This window comes from Bufo bufo, chromosome 8 (assembly GCF_905171765.1).
Source record: "Bufo bufo chromosome 8, aBufBuf1.1, whole genome shotgun sequence".
In the NCBI taxonomy this organism is placed as follows: domain Eukaryota; kingdom Metazoa; phylum Chordata; class Amphibia; order Anura; family Bufonidae; genus Bufo; species Bufo bufo.
In genome coordinates, this window is record NC_053396.1 from 164,953,851 (window position 1) to 164,978,012 (window position 24,162).

The 24,162-nt window shown below is 43.5% G+C and overlaps 1 protein-coding gene across 3 annotated transcripts in view; it reads right to left on the minus strand.

Annotated features, from left to right (window-relative positions):
* DOCK11 (dedicator of cytokinesis 11) overlaps positions 1 to 24,162 on the minus strand; it is a 291,743-nt gene that overhangs the window by 36,744 nt on the left and 230,837 nt on the right. For all 3 annotated transcript variants that reach the window (XR_005774010.1, XM_040406100.1, XM_040406099.1), the window contains one exon: positions 2,154 to 2,276. Coding sequence is in view for 2 of the 3 variants with exons in the window: in XM_040406100.1 (XP_040262034.1) it covers positions 2,154 to 2,276 (123 nt within the window). In the remaining variant the exon portion in view is untranslated. The remainder of the gene's footprint in view (positions 1 to 2,153; positions 2,277 to 24,162) is intronic.

Below are 24,162 nucleotides of genomic sequence, written 5' to 3' on the forward strand. Positions count from 1 at the left end.
AGGCCTCTTTCATACGAGCATTACAGATTCTCTCAGGGTCTGTTAAGGAAAAAAGTGATGGTTTTGCACACAAGTTCAATCAGTTTTGTCTGCGATTGCGTTCAATGTTTCTGTTTTTGCCTCGGGGATGCAATTTTTGATGCGTTTTTCGCGCTCATGAAAAAAACTGAAGAATAACAATCTACATCTCCCAGCAACCATCAGTAAAAAACGCATTGCATCCGGATGCCTTCCGTTTTACACTGAAGCCCTATTCACTTCTATAGAACCAGAGCTGCGTGAAAAACGCAGAATATGGCTACATGCACACGACCGTTGTGTGTTTTGCGGTCTGCAAATCGCGGATCCGCAAAATACGTATGGCGTCCGTATGAGTTCTGCAATTTGCGGAACGGCACGGACAGCCTTTAATATAACTGCCAATTCTTGTCCGCAAAGCGCGGACAAGAATAGGACAGGTTATTTTTTTTTTGCGGACCACGTTATGGAGCAACGGATGCGGACAGCACACGGAGTGCTGTCTGCACCTTTTGCGGCCCCATTAAAGTGAATGGGTACGCATCCGAGCTACAAAAACTGCGGCTCGGATGCGGACCAAAAGAACGGCCGTGTGCATGAGGCCTATAGAACATGATGCGATTTTTTTCCTTAACGCAGAAATGATGCAAGAAAAAAAGTGCACAGACCCATTGAAATAAATAGGTGAGGATTCAGTCCGGATGCTATGTGTTTGCTTCACGCATCGCACCCTGACGAAAACTCGCTTGTGTGAAAGAGGCCTAAAGGGATCTTTGACTATTATCTGCAGGGATACATTAGTACTACTGAATGTAAGAAGTTCAGAATACCATTTTTCATTTTCCTACTGCACCCCATTCCTCTGCTCTCAATATGCAAAGCTGCACTGAAATACACAATGCAGGCTGCTGTATTGTGCTAACATAATGGAGAGGATAACTGCATGATACCAAGGCTTCTCAGCCTGCCTCTGATGGCTCTTTCCCACACTAGCGCTGCCAACCTAAATGTGTAATACAGTTTACTTGCCGACTGCTTATCTTTTGCCTGTGCTGATCGCTGTCAGCAATCCAAGATGTCTTTGGTTAGTACTGGGAACATAAGTACAGGGTTGCAGCGATCAGCGCCAGTAGTTTCTATGTTCCTGTATACTTACTGTCAGTACTGCATACTGCAGCCCTGCTCCTCTCCTTATCTTCCCAATACTATCCAAAGATAGGCTGGGAAGGTACAGAGCTGCAGCAATAAGTTATCCGTACACATAAAAAAAACATATTACAGTTACACTTCAAATAGAAAATCTGTCAGCTTGACTGATATATCTGAAGCATCTTGTCTTTGCGTTGTGCTGTTCCACAATTATATCTCCTGATAATGTGTGAATAAATTTAGGGTATTATCACACACAACATTTAGTTTTTTGAGTGCAGTTATTTATATATTATTTTTTTTTTTGCAGAAGTCGGAAGTTGATTCAAAATGAATGGAAAATATAACGGAAGCACTAATACATTTCCTTCCTGCTGGATCCACTCTGCATATATGACTAGATGCATAAAGAAATTTGCAGTGGTGAGGCAGCCTGGGCATGCAGCTATATCTAAGCTTTGACTTCTAAATCCAGTTCTAATATAATTTAAACATTTGTCTTTACATGTTACCATGTATCAACAACAATCATTAGAGGCCCTGTGTACAAATATCACAATGTTTAATACAGCCTGACTTATGTAATGCTTTCGTTTCTTCATTTCTCAGTTTTAGTCACATTCCAGATTTAATCCATGAGCCTTATTATGTTTGGGTTTACCTCTCTACAGGCTCTACGTCTATGAAATGCTGCCACACAGTTTTCTCATGTGTTTACAGTAACCAAGAAAACTTTGTGCTACTACAGCTGTATCACATCAGTGATGACATTTTAGGAGTTTTCCCACCATCGACATTCATAGACGGTCAGGTGGGGGTTTATTCAGTGGAAGAAAAGTTCGTTAGGTGGGGTGGCTGGTCTTCCAGACAGAGCTTGAAGGTAGAGTTGGCTGTTGATGTGCATGGCTTTTCCATTCAAGTTTTTGGACGTTCTAGAAGCAAATAAACCAAGGTTGTGCTTGCAACATAAATAACTCATCACAAACCTCAAATTCTCGCCTCTTTTCATAAATTGGAATCAGGAGCTTTGACACTTCGGATATGGTTTCATATCTCTCTGCTTTCCACAAGCTGTCCACACATTGCTCCAGCAGCTCCACCAACACCTCCTGGTGGGATAAAAACAGTGAAAAATCTTAGACTATACATCGTTACTTATTACAACAATGCTACATGTTATTTCTTTTTACTCTCTTTATATACAGTCAATTAAAAAAGAATTCATACCCCTTGAACTTTCGACATTTTTACACCCACAAATGTAAATGTATTTTATTGGGATTTTATGTGATAAACCAACACAAAGTAGAAAGTGAAAAGAAAATGACAACATTTTTAATAAACAAAAATCTAAAAAGTGTGGGGTGCATTTGTATTCAGCCCTCTGTACTCTGACACCCCTCAATAAAATCCAGTGTGACCAATTGCCATGAGAAGTCACCTAATTAGTAAATAGAGTCCACCTGTGTGTAATTTATTCTCAGTATAACTACAGCTGTTCTGTGAACATTAGTGATCAAACAGCATGATGAAAACCAAGGAACAGACCAGACAAGTCATGGATAAAGTTCTGGAGAAGTGTAAAGCAGGGTTAGGTTATAAAAAAAAATCCCAAGCTATGAACATCTCACGGCGCACTGTTCGGAAGGAGTATGTATGGCACAACTGCAAACCTACCAAGACATGGCCGTCCTCCTAAACTGACAGCCCAGGAAAGGAGAGCACTAATTAGAGGAGCAGCCAAGAGGCCCAGGGCCAGTCTGGAGGAGCTGCAGAGATCCACAACTCAGGTGGGAGAATCTGTCCACAGGACAACTTTTAGTTGTGTACTCCACAAATCTGGCCTTTATGGAAGAGTGTCAAGAAGAAAGCCATTTTTGAAAGCAAGCCATAAGAAGTCCCATTTGCAGTTTACCACAAGCCACGTAGGGGACATAGCAAACTTTTTGGCCTAAATGCAAAACTCTATGTGTGGCGGAAAACTAACACTGCACATCACCCTGAACACACCATAGCTTAAAGAAGAGGTTACATTTTATTAAATAAATCGGGAAGACAAAACTATGAATAACGATGCAACAAAAATGGAAGAATGAGAAGGAAAAAAAGAGTAAACAGACCTTCTAATACAGTGGTTGGCCACAGGCTGCCTGAGGGTGTTCCTCTTATGGTCTCTATCTGTACACCGTGGGTTTCAAAGACTAATGAATTTGTACATAATCCCAGTACTTTAGCTTGGATGTTCCTGTTAACTACACACTATAACGGTGAGTGACTGTGTCTATGTGGCTACCTCCCTGCTCAAATGGATGTAGGGCATTACGTGTAATGTGCAGGCCTCAGTTGGAGTACAAATGATCCTAATTCTCTTGGAAATAAAGAATGACAATACAGATACAAATACTTTAGCTACTTATAGTCATAACAAGCAAATAGAATGTAGAATAAAAATGTAAACCACAATAAACAGAATGTAACTTTAGTTCTATAACCCATACACAGCATCAAATGCTGCGCAATGTGGTTAAGTTGTAGAGTCATGAGAATAGAATACAGCTATGGACCTAGCTGAAATTGGAACCTCAGATATACAGACTCTGGTTACTGGATAAATGCTTAAGAACAGGGATGCCCAACCTGTGGCCCTCCAGCTGTTGCAAACTCCCAGCATGCCTGGGCAATCTGCAGCTATCGGTCTACAACAGGGCATTGTGGGGGTTTTAGTTTTACAACAGCTGGAAGGCCGCAGGCTGGGCATCCCTACTTTAGAAGGACTGTCTCATCACAGACATCTACCTATAATGTTGCTCAGTCAAAAATATATCCACTTTATTGCATTAAAATCCATGTACACAAAATATAACAATATAATCGTAATAATGAAAGGAAAACGACAGCTGTATAAGGGTGCCAGAATCACCTGACCTATGCTGCTACTACCCCCAAAAAGATCTTCCACAAGTCAAGTGTCACCATCTCCAAAGAATATACACTATAAAACATGAATATCACAAAGCGGCCTACCTGTTACTGCCTGCATGGGTATATCCCTCAGTACGGGTAGATACCTATATCAAGTTCACATTTAGGAAGTGTGTAATAACACTTCCTGATAAGTATTGCCCAGAACAATGGTACAGCATGAGCCCAAGAATAAGCAATGGGACGGAGAAAATGGGGGAAGAAATAGAGAAAACAGAAAGAAGGAGAATGAAAAACAGAAAAAAGAAAAGTAAAAGAAAGGAGAGAAACCCCCCAAAGCCACCACCCACAACCTAGTCAGGAAAGCCAATAACAGTGTGAGCAAAATTTGTCACAAGTTGCCACAATATCAGGGACAGACTGAGAACCCTCAGGGCCCCCGGGCAAAATAGATCAAGGGCCCCCTTCCAGGCCCCACCCATGTTCCGCCTCCAACCATGCCCATGTTCCACCTCCAGCCACACCCATACCCCGCCTCCACCCCCGGTCGTGGTCGCACCGCGATCGTTACGCCCCTGATCCCATCACTACAGAAATACAGTGCCCCATACCTCTTACATCCAGTGACATAGAATATGGGGGAAGAAATAGAGAAAACAGAAAAAAGGAGAATGAAAAACAGAAAAAAGAAAAGTAAAAGAAAGGTGAGAAACCCCCCAAAGCCACCACCCACAACCTAGACAGGAAAGCCAATAACAGTGTGACCAAAATTTGTCACAAGTTGCCACAATATTATGTACAATACATACCACAGGACATGATTGGTGGTGTACAGAGCAGCGCAAGTCAGCAAGAATACCTCGACGTGCGTTTCGCCTCTGCTTCGTCAGGAAGTAGTGATGTGTAGCCCAAAGCCCCTTTTTAAATCCAAATAAGTGCGCCAAGTATTGATGAATTACTTACATAAATCACATCAGCTGTTGTATCCTACAGAGCGGGATAGATCGGGTGAGATTAGGGATTAGGGGAGGAGACATTAAACGATGTCTCCTCCAAAAAGAGACAAAGTGGACGGTATTATTCAAAACGGTGACTCCTCACGTGCTCAATGAGGCCCCCAGCTTCAAATGCTTTTTATAGGTGTTTTTTATGATGTCTTGTATCTTTATGTTTATATATCTTTATTTTATTTTTTTGTAGCTGTAATAGCCCTTTGAATATTGCAACAATAACTATGCTATGAACAGAATGTATGTGACCATAAGGACACGTTGAATAGAATGGGAAGTGAGAGAACAGTTCATTGTTTGGTTATGAGGAATATACATGAATTATTAATATGTACTATCATCTGTGGGATATGGAAATGTGACACTTTTTAGGTGTTTTTAAAAAAAATTATGTTTGGTATTGTCACATGAATTTTGGCACTTACTGTATTTTATTATACACGATGATTTTTGATTGCACCATGTCACTTTATATTGTTAATTACAATTGGTTGTGAAAATTATATCTCATTTTGCACATTTGTATTATTGTATATTTTAATTGATTTATAATAATTATATTTTTTGCGTTTATTGATAGTGTGTACACTTATTTCTATGGATATAATCATGTATTTTATTATAGTCATGCATTTTTTGCACTGTATCAGTATTTATGTTTTAGCACTATGTCACTTTTAGTGGTGACATTCACATATATATCACTGTGGGTATACTTTTTATGTTTGTGTAGCGCTAATACCGCGCAAGATTATATCCCATATTATTATTATTCTTTTTGTTTTTCTTCTTTCATGTGGTCACTTCCCTTTCTCATATTCTTGCTATTAAATTTTTTTCTTACTTCTTGCTTCCTTGGTCCGCTGTTGTAGCGCATTGCCGTGGTGCGCTGCAAGCTGGGTCACGTGGGGACGCCGAGATGTCTCCTTGAGAGGCTGGCTGGAACGTATGGCATGAGTTCCACCCCTCCTCCTGATGAGCCTCCACATGAGCCATGTGATTTATGTAAGTAATTCATCAATACTTGGCGCCCTTTTTTGGATTTAAAAAGGGGCTTTGGGTTACACATCACTACTTCCTGACGAAGCAGAGGCGAAACGCGCGTCAAGGTATTCTTGCTGACTTGCGCTGCTCTGTACACCCCCAATCATGTCATGTGGTATGTATTGTACATACAGGGAGTGCAGAATTATTAGGCAAATGAGTATTTTGACCACATCATCCTCTTTATGCATGTTGTCTTACTCCAAGCTGTATAGGCTCGAAAGCCTACTACCAATTAAGCATATTAGGTGATGTGCATCTCTGTAATGAGAAGGGGTGTGGTCTAATGACATCAACACCCTATATCAGGTGTGCATAATTATTAGGCAACTTCCTTTCCTTTGGCAAAATGGGTCAAAAGAAGGACTTGACAGGCTCAGAAAAGTCAAAAATAGTGAGATATCTTGCAGAGGGATGCAGCACTCTTAAAATTGCAAAGCTTCTGAAGCGTGATCATCGAACAATCAAGCGTTTCATTCAAAATAGTCAACAGGGTCGCAAGAAGCGTGTGGAAAAACCAAGGCGCAAAATAACTGCCCATGAACTGAGAAAAGTCAAGCGTGCAGCTGCCAAGATGCCACTTGCCACCAGTTTGGCCATATTTCAGAGCTGCAACATCACTGGAGTGCCCAAAAGCACAAGGTGTGCAATACTCAGAGACATGGCCAAGGTAAGAAAGGCTGAAAGACGACCACCACTGAACAAGACACACAAGATGAAACGTCAAGACTGGGCCAAGAAATATCTCAAGACTGATTCTTCTAAGGTTTTATGGACTGATGAAATGAGAGTGAGTCTTGATGGGCCAGATGGATGGGCCCGTGGCTGGACTGGTAAAGGGCAGAGAGCTCCAGTCCGACTCAGACGCCAGCAAGGTGGAGGTGGAGTACTGGTTTGGGCTGGTATCATCAAAGATGAGCTTGTGGGGCCTTTTCGGGTTGAGGATGGAGTCAAGCTCAACTCCCAGTCCTACTGCCAGTTTCTGGAAGACACCTTCTTCAAGCAGTGGTACAGGAAGAAGTCTGCATCCTTCAAGAAAAACATGATTTTCATGCAGGACAATGCTCCATCACACGCGTCCAAGTACTCCACAGCGTGGCTGGCAAGAAAGGGTATAAAAGAAGAAAGTCTAATGACATGGCCTCCTTGTTCACCTGATCTGAACCCCATTGAGAACCTGTGGTCCATCATCAAATGTGAGATTTACAAGGAGGGAAAACAGTACACCTCTCTGAACAGTGTCTGGGAGGCTGTGGTTGCTGCTGCACGCAATGTTGATGGTGAACAGATCAAAACACTGACAGAATCCATGGATGGCAGGCTTTTGAGTGTCCTTGCAAAGAAAGGTGGCTATATTGGTCACTGATTTGTTTTTGTTTTTGAATGTCAGAAATGTATATTTGTGAATGTTGAGATGTTATATTGGTTTCACTAGTAAAAATAAATAATTGAAATGGGTATATATTTGTTTTTTGTTAAGTTGCCTAATAATTATGCACAGTAATAGTCACCTGCACACACAGATATCCCCCTAAAATAGCTAAAACTAAAAACAAACTAAAAACTACTTCCAAAAATATTCAGCTTTGATATTAATGAGTTTTTTGGGTTCATTGAGAACATGGTTGTTGTTCAATAATAAAATTAATCCTCAAAAATACAACTTGCTTAATAATTCTGCACTCCCTGTAATATTGTGGAGGGGCGGTCGTGCACTTCGGACTGGTCCGAGGGCCCGCGGCGGCAGCAGGTCACAGGGAGATGAAGCGCTCATCTCCATAGTCATCTGTATTATCGTCCTCAGGACAGCGATACAGATGGCTGTGCAGCAGGGCAGGGGAGGGAGAGGCGTTTCCTTTCCCTGTTCCTCTGATAGGCTGCCGGCACAAGAGGCCGGGGCAGGCGGCGCAAAATTGCATATGGGGGGGGGGGGGGGAGAGAGGCACTTGTTACTGGCACATGGGGGGAGAGGCACTTGTTACTGGCACATGGGCGGGGAGAGGCACTTGTTACTGGCACATGGGGGGAGAGAGGCACTTGTTACTGGCACATGGGGGGGAGAGAGGCACTTGTTACTGGCATATGGGGGGGGGGGCACTTGTTACTGGCACATGGGCAGGGAGAGGCACTTGTTACTGGCACATGGGGGGAAGAGAGGCACTTGTTACTGGCATATGGGGGGAGAGAAGCACTTGTTACTGGCACATGGGGGGGGAGGCACTTGTTACTGGCACATGGGGGGGAGAGAGGCACTTGTTACTGGCATATGGGGGGGAGAGGCACTTGTTACTGCTGGCACATGGGGGGGAGGCACTTGTTACTGGCACATGGGGGGAGGCACTTGTTACTGGCACATGGGGGGAAGAGAGGCACTTGTTACTGGCACATGGGGGGAAGAGAGGCACTTGTTACTGGCATATGGGGGGGAGAGGCACTTGTTACTGACATATGGGGGGAGAGAAGCACTTGTTACTGGCATATGGGGGGGAAGAGAGGCACTTGTTACTGGCACATGGGGGGAAGAGAGGCACTTGTTACTGGCATATGGGGGGAGAGAAGCACTTGTTACTGGCACATGGGGGGGGGGAGGCACTTGTTACTGGCACATGGGCGGGGAGAGGCACTTGTTACTGGCACATGGGGGGAGAGAGGCACTTGTTACTGGCACATGGGGGGGAGAGAGGCACTTGTTACTGGCATATGGGGGGGGCACTTGTTACTGGCACATGGGCGGGGAGAGGCACTTGTTACTGGCACATGGGCGGGGAGAGAGGCACTTGTTACTGGCACATGGGGGGAGAGAGGCACTTGTTACTGGCATATGGTGGGGGAGAGGCACTTGTTACTGGCATATGGGGGGGGAGAGAGGCATTTGTTACTGGCACATAGGGGGGGAGAACTGGCATATGGGGGGGAGGCACTTGTTACTGGCACATGGGGGGGGGGGGGAACGTGGCATATGGGGCCGAGAGAGGAACTTGTTACTGCCATATAGTGGGGGAGAGAGGCACTTGTTACTGGCACATAGGGGGAGAGGCACTTATTACTGGCACATGGGGGGAAGAGAGGCACTTGTTACTGGCACATGGGGGGAAGAGAGGCACTTGTTACTGGCATATGGGGGGAGAGAAGCACTTGTTACTGGCACATGGGGGGGAGGCACTTGTTACTGGCACATGGGGGGGAGAGAGGCACTTGTTACTGGCATATGGGGGGGGAGAGGCACTTGTTACTGCTGGCACATGGGGGGGAGGCACTTGTTACTGGCACATGGGGGGGAAGAGAGGCACTTGTTACTGGCACATGGGGGGAAGAGAGGCACTTGTTACTGGCATATGGGGGGAGAGAAGCACTTGTTACTGGCACATGGGGGGGAGGCACTTGTTACTGGCACATGGGGGGGAGAGAGGCACTTGTTACTGGCATATGGGGGGGGAGAGGCACTTGTTACTGCTGGCACATGGGGGGGAGGCACTTGTTACTGGCACATGGGGGGAGGCACTTGTTACTGGCATATGGGGGGAAGAGAGGCACTTGTTACTGGCACATGGGGGGAAGAGAGGCACTTGTTACTGGCATATGGGGGGGAGAGGCACTTGTTACTGACATATGGGGGAGAGAAGCACTTGTTACTGGCATATGGGGGAGAGAGAGGCACTTGTTACTGGCATATGGGGGGGAGAGGCACTTGTTACTGGCACATGGGCGGAGGCACTTGTTACTGGCACATGGGGGGGAAGAGAGGCACTTGTTACTGGCACATGATTGGGGGGCATCTATGGGGGGCACTTGTTACTGGCACATTATTATGGGGAACTATGGGGGCTTCTACTGAGACCACTAAGAAGGAGTATTTTATATGGGGGGCTCTGTGTGGTACTACTATTATCAGGGGTATTATCTGTTTCTGCAGTATAGTATTAGGGAGCACAGCGGCACAGTATTGGGGGTAGTAGGATGATTTGTCCAGAAGATGGGAGGATGATGGAAAAGTAGTAAACTAAGATTTTTTTGTTGTTGTCAAACTGCAGAGACGGAAAATGGCGACAAAATGGTGGTCTGGTCTGAAAGGAGAAGACGAGAACAGAGAACATCTACATAAAAGGAGATGTCACTGGATGTAAGAGGTATGGGGCACTGTATTTTTGTAGTGATGGGATCAGGGGCGTAACGATCGCGGTGCGGGGGTGGAGGCGGGGTATGGGTGTGGCTGGAGGTGGAACATGGGCGTGGTTGGAGGCGGAACATGGGTGGGGCCTGGAAGGGGGCCCTTGATCTATTTTGCCCGGGGTCCCTAAGGGTTCTCAGTCTGCCCCTGATATTGTGGCAACTTGTGACAAATTTTGGACACACTGTTATTGGCTTTCCTGACTAGGTTGTGGGTGGTGGCTTTGGGGGGTTTCTCTCCTTTCTTTTTTCTGTTTTTCATTCTCCTTCTTTCTGTTTTCTCTATTTCTTCCCCCATTTTCTCCGTCCCATTGCTTATTCTTGGGCTCATATTGGGTATGTCTTTGTTGTTTGTGAGTGAACAACATTATAGGTATATGTTCAGGTAAATATACATACCCTGATTTGTTGTTATATTGAGGCCTGTTTTGGTTTTGTGTCATCATAGACATCCCCTTACAGATTGGAGTTGCCACAGCCAGTAGAACATCTGCCCTGCAGCAACCATGTTCAGCTGTTAAATCTCTCTCCATATTATGTAGAGCTTGGGACCCATGATGTCCTTAAAGGGAATCTGTCACAAGTTTTATGCTGCCCTAACTGTTAAGTCCTAAAAGCTCCAGTGCATGTTGATGAGTCCTGATATTCAAGAGCTCCAGTCCTGCCACTGACAGTTCTTTTCCTACTGCAGTCAGATTGGTCAGGAGAGGTGGGAACTCATGCTCATGAATATCAGGACTCATAGGTATGCACTGAGGTATGCACTGAGTATTGCGCTTCCCCAGTGCTGGAGCTGTTTAGTACAAGAGTTCAGCAAAACAGCCGTTTGTTAATGAAAGAAAGGGGATCTGTCATTCGTTAATGCTGCCCTTAAAGGGGTTGACTCATTTCAGCAAATGGAATTAATCATGTAGATGAAGCTAATACAAGGCACTTAGGGCTCTTTCACACCTGCGTTATTGTCTTCCGGCATAGAGTTCCGTCGTCGGGGCTCTATGCCGGAAGAATCCTGATCAGGATTATCCTAATGCATTCTGAATGGAGAGTAATCCGTTCAGGATGCATCAGGATGTCTTCAGTTCCGGTACGGAACGTTTGTTGGCCGGAGAAAATACCGCAGCATGCTGCGCTTTTTGCTCCGGCCAAAAATCCGGAACACTTGCCGCAAGGCCGGATCCGGAATTAATGCCCATTGGAAGGCATTGATCCGGATCCGGCCTTAAGCTAAACGTCGTTTCGGCGCATTGCCGGAGCCGACATTTAGCTTTTTCAGAGTGGTTACCATGGCTGCCGGGACGCTAAAGTCCTGGCAGCCATGGTAAAGTGGAGCGGGGAGCGGGGGAGCAGTGTACTTACCGTCCGTGCGGCTCCCCGGGCGCTCCAGAGTGACGTCAGGGCGCCCCAAGCGCATGGATCACGTGATCCATGTAATCACGTCATCCATGCGCATGGGGCGCTCTGACGTCATTCTGGAGCGCCCCGGGAGCCGCACGGACTGTAAGTATACCGCTCCCCCGCTCCCCGCTCCTACTATGGCAACCAGGACCTTAATAGCGTCCTGGGTGCCATAGTAACACTGAAAGCATTTGGAAGACGGTTCCGTCTTCAAATGCTTTCAGTACACTTGCGTTTTTCCGGATCCGGCAGGCACCTCCGGCAACGGAAGTGCATGCCGGATCCCAACAACGCAAGTGTGAAAGAGGCCTTACTAATGTATTGTGAATGTCCATATTTCCTCCTTTGCTGGCTTGATTCATTTTTCAAAAATCGTAAAAGTGATCATCGACTAATGTAAAAGCATTCAGCGATTAAACGACAAGCAATAATCATTTCATTTGTTGTTCTTGTGATCGCTGATGTAAACATCCAAATTACTGTCCGTCAGCCAGAATTCCACAAGTGTTAACAGGCATCGTTTACAGCACAGACGAGTCCACACTGACTGTTCGCCTGACAATGTATTACACAATCACACTCACAAATTTTTACATTATACTCTGTGCATCTAAAAGGTTGTCATTCGAACGTTAAAGGGGTTGTCCCACAAAAAATATTCTACAGTTTCCAAACCAGCCCCGGGATCTGAATACTTTTGTAATTGCATGTAATTAAAAATTTAGCATAGCCACCAAGTTAATTACTGTAATAATATGTATCTGTATAGTGACACCTTCTCTTTGTTTTTTTTTCTTATTTTTTTTGTCCGGCCCACTTCTATTTTTTGATGTTTCTCCAAGTCTTTCCGTGCACCGACGTTGGTCCCAGGGAGCGGTGGTGAACTGGATCCTTTTTCTTTGCCTATTACCGGTGTAGCCGACCTAAAATTGACTCTGATAACACATGGCACAGTGTTATTTTGGTTACCTAGTGACTAGAGATGAACGAAGTTTTGGAAAATTCGATTCGCCTGCTTTGCTTCATGACTAATTACTTAGCGGGTGCAATGATAGGGAGCTGCGATGATCGCGGCACCTCAAAGTAAAGACAGTACAAAATTAACAGAAAAAAAGAAATTAAATCATACTTACTTCCTCCATTTGCTCGCGACAGGCCAGCCGCCTCCATCTTGCTTGAAGATCTGGCTCGAAATCTTGCGCTGCCCAAGATGAAGTCATCACGCCAGATGGCGTATGCCAACACGCACAGGATTTCAGCCGAGAACTTCAATCAAGATGGTGGCGGTACCGTCGCAAGCAAATGGAGGAGGTTTCAGGTTTAATCGATTTCAGGTTAAATTGATTCACTACAAATTCGACTTTGTGGCGAGTCAAATTGATCCTGAAATTCGGATCGAATTCCACTTCGTTGGATTCCATTCACTCATCTCTACTCGTGACAAAAGCCATTGAAATCCATGGACAAATTAGTTATTTTTTTCTTGCCATTCTTTACTTAACGTGTTAGGGTACTTTCACACCTGCGCTCGGTGCGGATCTGTCTTGTATCTGCACAGACGGATCCGCACCTATAAGGCAAACGCTTGTATCCGTTAATAACGGATCCGTTTGCATTATTCATAAAAAAAAAAAAGTCTAAGTCAAAACGGATCCGTCTTACCTTACATTGAAAGTCAATGGGGGACGGATCTGTTTTCAGTTTCACCATATTGTGTCAGTGAAAACGGATCCGTCCGCATTGACTTACATTGTAAGTCAGGACGGATCCGTTTGGCTCCGCATCGTCAGGCGGACACCAAAACGCTGCAAGCTGCATTTTAGCGTCCGCCTAAAAAGCGCAACGGAGACCAAACACAGGCAAATTGATGCATTCTGAACGGATCCTTATCCATTCAGGATGCATTGGGGCTGAACTAAAACAATGATAGAAATGGCTGCAGCTCTCACCTCTGACTATAATCCACGAAGCACGGAAAAAAGGCCAGAACTGGGCCTAATAGAATATCCAATAGAAAGAGAGAATCCAGCTTCTTGTGGAGTAAAAAATAGTTCTTTATTGGCTCATCATATAAAATCCACCAAAATCACAGGAAAAAGGTGTAGTAACATGTTTCGGGCTACAGAATCCAGCCCTTCATCAAGACATTGGGGCTGAACTGATCCGTTTTGGGCCGCTTGTGAGAGCCCCGAAACGGATCTCACAGGCGGACCCAGAAACGGCAGTGTGAAAGTAGCCTTAACCATTAGGTTTAGCTAGGCTGTATCTGTATTTACCCTATTTTGGCTCTTCATTATGCATTCTTTTTGTTACATTATTTAGTTGCCACTTTTCTGATTTTGTCTTTTTAAAGTTTTGCATTTATAGTGTTTGAAAAAGCTCTTTTCATAACCAAAAGGTCATACAGTAGTACTTTTCCTGTGTTTGTATACAATAGACTTTTCAAGCATCAACATCCTTTTGGTATGCTAAAGTTTCTCATGCTGATTATTTGGGTTGGGGGCCCTACCTATTTCATCATATCAGTTTCAATTTAGTCTCATGACATTTCTCATTGCCAAACATCTTCCTGTGGTATTTTCTGTGTTTCACTCTAACTTCCTTTTCTTTCTGTTCTTTCACAGTCCGCCTAGCCCTTTCACTTGCCAGTACTTCCTTGTAAATCCTAGTAGGCTTTTTCCGTCTCAATTTGAAACAGACCCCAGTACGACGGTTGCGAGATGTCTGCAGATACAGTGTAAGAAGTTCACGTAATGTACAGTCAGGTCCATAAATATTGGGACATCGACACAATTCTAACATTTTTGGCTCTATACACCACCACAATGGATTTGAAATGAAACTAACAAGATGTGCTTTAACTGCAGACTGTCAGCTTTAATTTGAGGGCATTTACATCCAAATCAGGTAAACGGTGTAGGAATTACAACAGTTTGCATATGTGCCTCCCACTTGTTAAGGAACCAAAAGTAATCGGACATAATAATAATCAGAAATCAAACTTTCACTTTTTAATACTTTCAATTACAGCCTGAAGTCTGGAACACATAGACATCACCAGACACTGGGTTTCATCCCTGGTGATGCTCTGCCAGGCCTCTACGGCAACTGTCTTCAGTCACTGCTTGTTCTTGAGGCATTTTCCCTTCATTTTTGTCTTCAGCAAGTGAAATGCATGCTCAATCGGATTCAGGTCAGGAGATTGACTTGGCTATTGCATAACATTCCACTTCTTTCCCTTAAAAAACTCTTTGGTTGCTTTTGCATTATGCTTTGGGTCATTGTCCATCTGCACTGTGAAGCGCCGTCCAATGAGTTCTGAAGCATTTAGCTGAATATGAGAAGATAATATTGCCCGAAACACTTTAGAATTCATCCTGCTACTTTTGTCAGCAGTCACATCATCAATAAATACAAGAGAACCAGTTCCATTGGCAGCCATACATGCCCACACCATGACACTACCACCACCATGCTTCACTGATGCGGTGGTATGCTTAGGATCATGAGCAGTTCCTTTCCTTCTTCATACTCTTCTCTTCCCATCACTCTGGTACAAGTTGATCTTAGTCTCATCTGTCCATAGGATGTTGTTCCAGAACTGTGAAGGCTTTTTTAGATGTTGTTTGTGTCACGGCGGACGTGCACTCAGACTAACAGATAAACCACCAACCAGGCTCTAGGCTCTAGGCAGGGGAAGGGTCACCTCCTAGCTAATCCCTGACCTCTCTCCCTGCACTGCTCAGCCCACATGCAGACCTTGGTGGTAGGTATGATATGTCCCCGTGCCTGGGCTGAAACACCCTAAATTCCCTGAGATGGTGAAGAGGGGAAATAGGAGCAGCCTACTCGCACAGAACCTGGATGGGAGAGATGACACAAAACAATCAAACTAGAAACCACACTTATCTTTCTGAGCTGGAACAGCCAACCTTCCCTCCTAGCTTCTAAGACCAAAGTGATTCCTATAATCCGCTCAGAGCACTGGGCTGGAGTGCTATTTAAACTAATGACCCCACCCAGTGCACCTGATGGGAGGCGGATCCAGCACGGCTCCAAAACAAAACACTAAACTCGTGCTGCTATTCTGGCCGACCTCCGCACATAGTCAGGGCGGGGCATGACAGTTTGGCAAACTCTAATCTGGCCTTCCTGTTTTTGAGGCTCACCAATGGTTTACATCTTGTGGTGAACCCTCTGTATTCACTCTGGTGAAGTCTTCTCTTGATTGTTGACTTTGACACACATACACCTACCTCCTGGAGAGTGTTCTTGATCTGGCCAACTGTTGTGAAGGGTGTTTTCTTATTCAGGGAAAGAATTCTTCGGTCATCCACCACAGTTGTTTTCCGTGGTCTTTCGGGTATTTTGGTGTTGCTGAGCTCACCGGTGCGTTCCTTCTTTTTAAGGATGTTCCAAACAGTTGTTTAGGCCACGCCTAATGTTTTTGCTATCTCTCTGATGGGTTTGCTTTGTTTTTTCAGCCTAATGATGGCTTGCTTCACTGATAGTGACAGCTCTTTGGATTTCATCTTGAGAGTTGTCAGCAACAGTTTCCAAATGCAAATAGCACACTTGAAATTAACTCTGGACCTTTTATCTGCTCATTGTAATTGGGATAATGAGGGAATAACACACACCTGGCCATGGAACAGCTGAGAAGCCAATTGTCCCATTACTTTTGGTTCCTTAACAAGTGGGAGGCACATATGAAAACTTTTGTAATTCCTACACCGTTCACCTGTTTGAATGTAAATACCCTTAAATTAAAGCTGACAGTCTGCAGTTAAAGCATATCTTGTTCGTTTCATTTCAAATCCATTGTGGTGGTGTATAGAGCCAAAAATGTTAGAATTGTGTCGATGTCATAATATTTATGGACCTGACTGTATGAGAAAAACTATGGAAGGGGTTTTCTGGGAGTTGAAACAGTTCATCATTGTGGCTGCTGGGAGTCGGACCCCCACCGATCTGATAACGATGACCCATCCTGATGGTCATCATGACCTATCTACTTCTGGAAAACCCTTTAAACACCAGTGTCAGCTTTCATTGAGAAAATGAGTTAATAGCTAAAATATAGATAAAATATTAAGTTCAAGTGATACATTTTGGGTAACTTTCCATAGTACTATTAAGCAGAAAACATTTTCATCACAGTATTTCTCAATTTGACTCATGGTAAATTTCAGACGGGGAGAATACAAAGAGATGACGTAATATATCAGCGCGGTTAACAGATATAATAGCATTTAAATATTTTAAGAAACTTGAACTTTCCGCATGTTTGAAAATTAGATTCTTCAAAAAAATGTCCTTTCAACGTGGAGCCTCTTCGTGGTTTCTCAAGTGACTGGTTTACTACTTGAAACTGATAGGAGGAGGATTTATACTGTGAATTCACATGCATCAGATTTGTTGCAACCATTTCTGTGACTGATAATCAGTCCCATTTTTCCAAATTGGGTTGTTTTGGCTGGAAGCACATGGATTTCTCTAAATCCTATTCTGATGAACGTGTTCAAGAACAATTCTGCTTCCAAAGACTTCTACAAGCAAAACAATCTCTCCGTTCCTGTCATATAAAATTGTAGCACAATGTCTATTACCACCTAGTATGCCTGATGTTGGGACTCTTTGCAGTATACTTTTACATACAGTACAGATCAAAAGTTTGGACACACCTTCTCATTCAAAGAGTTTTCTTTATTTTCATGACTATGAAAATTGTAGATTCACACTGAAGGCATCAAAACTATGGCATCCACACATGTGGAATTATATACATAACAAACAAGTGTGAAACAACTGAAAATATGTCATATTCTAGGTTCTTCAAAGTAGCCACCTTTTGCTTTTTTTACTGCTTTGCACACTCTTGGCATTCTCTTGATGAGCTTAAAGAGGTAGTCTCCTGAAATGGTTTTCACTTCACAGGTGTGCCCTGTCAGGTTTAATAAGTGGGATTTCTTGCCTTATAAATGGGGTTGGGACCATCAGTTGCGTTGAGGAGAAGTCAGGTGGATACACAGCTGATAGTCCTACTGAATAGACTGTTAGAATTTGTATTATGGCAAGAAAAAAGCAGCTAAGTAGAGAAAAACGAGTGGCCATCATTACTTTAAGAAATGAAGGTCAGTCAGTCAGCCGAAAAATTGGGAAAACTTTGAAAGTAAGGGCTATTTGACCATGAAGGAGAGTGATGGGGTGCTGCGCCAGATGACCTGGCCTCCACAGTCACCAGACCTGAACCCAATCGAGATGGTTTGGGGTGAGCTGGACCGCAGAGTGAAGGCAAAAGGGCCAACAAGTGCTAAGCATCTCTGGGAACTCCTTCAAGACTGTTGGAAGACCATTTCAGGGGACTATCTCTTTAAGCTCATCAAGAGAATGCCAAGAGTGTGCAAAGCAGTAATCAAAGCAAAAGGTGGCTACTTTGAAGAACCTAGAATATGACATATTTTCAGTTGTTTCACACTTGTTTGTTGTGTATATAATTCCACATGTGTTAATTCATAGTTTTGATGCCTTCATAGTCCTGAAAATAAAGAAAACTCTTTGAATGAGAAGGTGTGTCCAAACTTTTGGTCTGTACTGTATGTAAATATATACTTGTCTATTTGCTTATCAGACAAAAGGTTTCCCTTTAACATATGTATTTAAAGCAGATCTGTAGGGGCATCGTGGCATATTAACAGGTGTGCTCTTCCATTTCCTGAAAAGGGCCCAAAAATATTAGCTAACACTCAGGACACATATGGGGGAATTTATTAAACTTCTACACTAGATTTCTGGTGTAGAAAGGTCACAAAAGTCCCATTATACAGTACACTAAAATGTGTGACTTTTCTGACACCCTAGATACATTTACCAATATGTGTGACATACATTGCAGCAGAAATCTATACCAGCTCCTTGTTAGTGCAGACTTCATTTTCTGGCACATGGACCTCCAAAAGATGTGCAATAACTATTAATAGGTCTGTGCCCACTATGCACAACATAGTGTATTGCTTTATTAAGACTGGCCTAAAAATGCCTTAATGTCTTAATAAATTCACCCCCCCCCCTTCCCCGTAAGTCTGGTGTATTCATGGAGCATGCGATCGGCATACACAGCAGCCTGTGAATAAGGGCTCATGCACACGACAGTATGGCTTTTTAAGTGTTTTGTGGTCCGTTTTTTACGGATCCGTTGTTTGTTTCCGTTGTGTTTCCCTTACCGTTTTTCCATATGCCATATACAGTATACAGTAATTACATAGAAAAAATTGGGCTGGGCATAACATTTTCAATAGATGGTTCTGCAAAAACGGATCGGATACGGAAGACATACGGATGCATTTTCATATGTGTTCCGTTTTTTTTGCGGACCCATTGACTTGAATGGAGCCAAGCACCGTGATTTGCGGACAATAATAGGACATGTTCTATCTTTTCACTGTACGGAAATACGGAAATACTGAAACGGAATGCACACGGAGACACTTCAGTTTTTTTTGCTGAACCATTGAAATGAATGGTTCAGTATATGTACTGCATACTGAACTCAAAAAACTTCCAGTATACTGAACGCAAAATACTGTCGTGTGCATGAGCCCTAACTGTGAGAGGTTTGTCCTCTTAAAGGGCATCTGTCAGCAGTTTTGTACCTATGAAACTGGCTGACCTGTTACATGTGAAGGCATCTGTGTTGGTCCCATGTTCATATGAGAAAAATTATGTTTTAAAATATGCAAATGAGTCTCTAGGAGCAACGGGGGTGTTGCCTTTACACCTAGAGGCTCTCCTCTCTCTGCAACTGCCGCACCCTCGTCTCTTTGATTCACACAACCAGGCAGTGATGACATTTTCATTGCCTGGCCCTGTTAATCCAAGTGCAGAGGGTGCAGCAGTTGCAGAGAGAGCAAACCCCATTTGCTCCTAGTGGCTCATTTGCATATAGTAAAACTTCCTTTTTCTCAGCAATGTGGGCACATATGAACATGGGACCAACACAGATGCCTTCAGCTGCCAAGAGCACATGTAACAGGTCCGCCAGTTTTATAGGGACAAATCTGCTGACAGTTGCCCTTTAAGAGCTAATAAACCCACTGGCTATAGGGGGTGAACCCAGTGACAGTCCCTAATGCATGCTGTTTGATGTGCTGGCATTACCGCTATAATAGTTATACATTGTCTCAGGTTGGGAGGATACATAGATGCAGCAATATACGTCAGTGTGGTTAAATATAAATACACCACGAACGTAAACTTCCCCTACATATAAAAAAAAAAAAAGGCTAAGGTAAAACGTGACATCGGTCACAAAACCAAAGCTTCCACAGAAACACTGAGTTGGTTGTAACCTTGTCATCAGACAGACGCATCCCATTTACAGTATTGTTACAGACTTTTTGTCTTACCAATGCTTTTCCCTGAGGGTATGTCCACACTGTTCAGTGGTGGATCAGTACCAGAATCAGTAGCTGAAGACAGGTCGTTTTTTGTGGCAGATTTGTAATTTGGTGGCTGTTTTGGAGGAGTTTTTATAAGCTTTTAGATCAGTTTTAAGTAAGGTTTCTGTTTCCCTATGGGCTTCTAGGGAATCCACAATCCAATCTGCTTTCAACGTCACTTTTTTCAGCTACTGAAAATAAAAATCTACTATTTGTATAAGGCCTCTTTCACACTACCGTTTTTTTTCTCCATTTTGCGGGCTGTTTTTTGCGTTCCGTATACGGTCCGTATATGGAACTATTCATTTCAATGGTTCCGCAAAAAAAACGGAATGTACTCCGTATGCATTCCGTTTCCGTATTTCCGTTTTTCCGTTCCGATGAAAGATAGAACATGTCCTATTATTGCCCGCAAATCACGTTCCGTGGCTCCATTCAAGTCAATGGGTCCGCAAAAAAAACGGAACACATACGGAAATGCATCCGTATGTCTTCCGTATCCGTTCTGTTTTTGCAGAGCCATCTATTGAAAATGTTATACCCAGCCCAATTTTTTCTATGTAATTACTGTATATGCCATACGGAAAAATGGAACGGAAAAACGGAACGGAAACACAACGGAAACAGAAAAACGGAACAACGGAGCTGCGAAAAACGGACCGCAAAACACTGAAATAGCCATACAGTAGTGTGAAAGAGGCCTAAGGTGTACAAAGAAGTTCTGGATTCGGCAGCGGAAAACACCTGTTAATATCTGCGCTTTTATTAGTGTATTCTACATTTTCCACTGCCTTAGGCCTCATGCACACAACCGTTGTTTTATTCCGTGTCCATTGCGCAGTTTTTTGTGATTTTCAATGGGTCCGTGGAAAACTTGGCTAATTCACCGTTTGCCATCCGCGCCCATGATCCGTGGTTCCAGTCCATCAAAAAAATATAACCTGTCCTATTATTTTCGCGGAAAACGGTTCACGGACCCATTCAAGTCAATGGGACTGCAAAAAAATGCGGAGGCACACAAGATTGTCATCCGCGTCCGCGTCTAACCTGTCTTAGACTTTATTTTACATTCCTTTATGTCTGGTGATCCTCCAAAAATAAAGGAAGACACACGGAAACAAAAACGGAAACGGATCACGGAACAATGGAACCCCGTTTTGCGGACCGATTAAAACAACTGTGGTGTGCATGAGGCCTTACATATGAATGGGTTGAAAATGAAACAGAGTTTTTACATAGCTATCAGTAATACAATGTGCTTAGAATTCCAACAGAGAGAAGGACCCTAGATACGTGCACGCTATTAAAAAGCACTTAAAATGCACTGACATCGGGGCTTCACTTGCAGACATGTGCTATATGGAGGAGAGGACGCCAAGATACCGATGGGGTGAGATTTGTTTACATGTTAAAAAGAGACTGAGTTTAACCCATGTACCCCTGGTAATTATCTAAAATATGTATCTAGTTTTGCTATTTATGTAAAATGATGGGGTAATAAGAAACACTATGTACTGTAACTCACTATTTAGTAATACCAATCATGATGTGTGTTGCACGGTATGACTTATTATATTACTTTATATGACTTTATATTATATTACTTTATATGACAGGATATGACTTATAACATAGTTATGTTTGATTCCCTTACAGTGATTGACACCTGGTTTGCTGTGTATATGGTCACTAAACGTTGCATTGGGTTAAATAAACAGGATCACTCACTGATTGCAGTGAGCTCTTTTTTTTAAATGGGAACCAAGAAATGTTGACCCTGTTGATTCTCGTCGGGTCAGTCAGGGGTCTGACCATGGTCCAGTATTTTTGCTGGCAAAAATATCACTGCACACTGAACATGCATGTGTTTTGAGATCAAAAACACATGCATGTTCTAATGAAAAGAAGTTAACATTACATCTGCAGAAAAATATGGTATAGCTGGCAAAAACTGTAATGCATCATTACCATTTTATTAGCTGGACTGACTACAGTGCATATATGACATCTACATATTATTACACAAAAGGCTGACAAATCTATGAACGCCGCTGCTTTCTCAAGGCTCACCAAGCACAGCGCCGTACATTGTATAGCGGCTGTGCTTGGTATTGCAGCACAGCCCCATTTACTTGAATGGGGCTGATCTGCTCCTAGGCCATGTGACCCATGAATGTGTTGTCATTCGACCTAGGCAAGGCTGAGAGAAGGCCGCAGCGTGCACAGGAGCACCAGTGGCTTTTCAAACAGCTCATAGGCGGGGGCCCCCGGATGTCGGACTCATACTGATCAGATACTGATGACCTATCTTCTGGATTAATCCCTCATCTGCTGTTTTAGCTTCTTCTGATTCTCCTGGTAACCTGACTGTGGTTTATTTTTGGATTAACCCATAGACTGTTGTTTTTGTTCTATTTGTCTTGCCTGGTTTTGACACTACTTGTCAACTCTTTGCACTACGGTCATTCTCGTAGATGTGCTTCTAGCAAACTTGCACCAGTTTTCTGCTACCTATCATTATACAAGACTCAAGATATGAACAAATATGCCCTAAAAAAAAATCCACTTGTGATCCCAAGTGGCGACCAGACTGGATCAATATTCAAAACAAGAATGCTCTCATCTAAATTAATGTTGCTCTGTTCAAAGAAATCATCTAAGTATTTTCTGAAGCTACAGATGTTCTGATGTGACAAGCTCATCTGGTGACCACTGCACAAATTCACGGCTCTTATTTTTGCATATGTATTCAATTTGGTTCCCAACAGGATTGCGAATCAGGATTACCAACTTCTTTGGTTATTTCTGTACAAATAATAAAATCAAGACGCAGGAGTAATGCACATTACCCCTTCATTAGACCTCCAAATTAATAGAACATATGCCATGCAAACAGTTAAAGACCTGCCTGGAATCATTGATGATGTTTTTTACTGCTGGACAGCAGCTGTGGCAGAAAAAAACATTGGCCCTAATTTATCAAACTGGTTGTGCCTTTGTTTTGAAGTATATTGTGACTTTTCTCATTAAGCTACTTTCACACTAGCGTTGTTTGAATTCGGCGTTCAATTCCGTCAACGGAACTGCCCGCCGGATCTGGAAAAACGTGTGAAAACTGATTACATTTGAATCCTGATCAGGATTTTGATCACAATGAAAAAATGCATTGGAAAAAACGGATCTGCCATTTATGGACTTTTAACTTTTTTTTCACATTTTTCGGTTTTAACATGCAAAAGCCGGATCAGTTTTGACGGAACACACGGCGCTGGATCCAGCGTTAATGCAAGTCAATGGGAAAAAGGCCGGATCCGGGATTCAGTCAAAGTGTTCCGGATTTTTGGCTGGAGGTAAAAATACAACATGCTACGATTTTCTGAAAAGCCTGATCAGTCAAAAAGACTGAACTGGAGACATCCTGATGCATCCTGAACGGATTTCTCTCCATTCAGAATGCATTAGGAAAAAACTGATCAGTTCTTTTCCGGATTTGAGCCCCTAGGACGGAAAAGAAAAACGCTAGTGTGAAAGTAGCATGGCCTCTTTCACACTTGCGTTGTCCGGATCCGGTGTGTACTCCACTTGCCGGAATTACACTCAGGATCCGGAAAAACGCAAGTGTACTGAAAGCATTTGAAGACGGAACCGTCTTCCAAATGCGTTCAGTGTTACTATGGCACCCAGGACGCTATTAAAGTCCTGGTTGCCATAGTAGTAGTGGGGAGCGGGGGAGCGGTATACTTACAGTCCGTGCGGCTCCCGGGGCGCTCCAGAATGACGTCAGAGCGCCCCATGCACATGGATGACGTGTCCAATGCGATCACATGATCCATGCGCTTGGGGCGCCCTGACGTCACTCTGGAGCGCCCCGGGAGCCGCACGGACGGTAAGTATGCTGCTCCCCCGCTCCCCGCTACACTTTACCATGGCTGCCAGGACTTTAGCGTCCCGGCAGCCATGGTAACCATTCAGAAAAAGCTAAATGTCGGCTCCGGCAATGCGCCGAAACAACGTTTAGC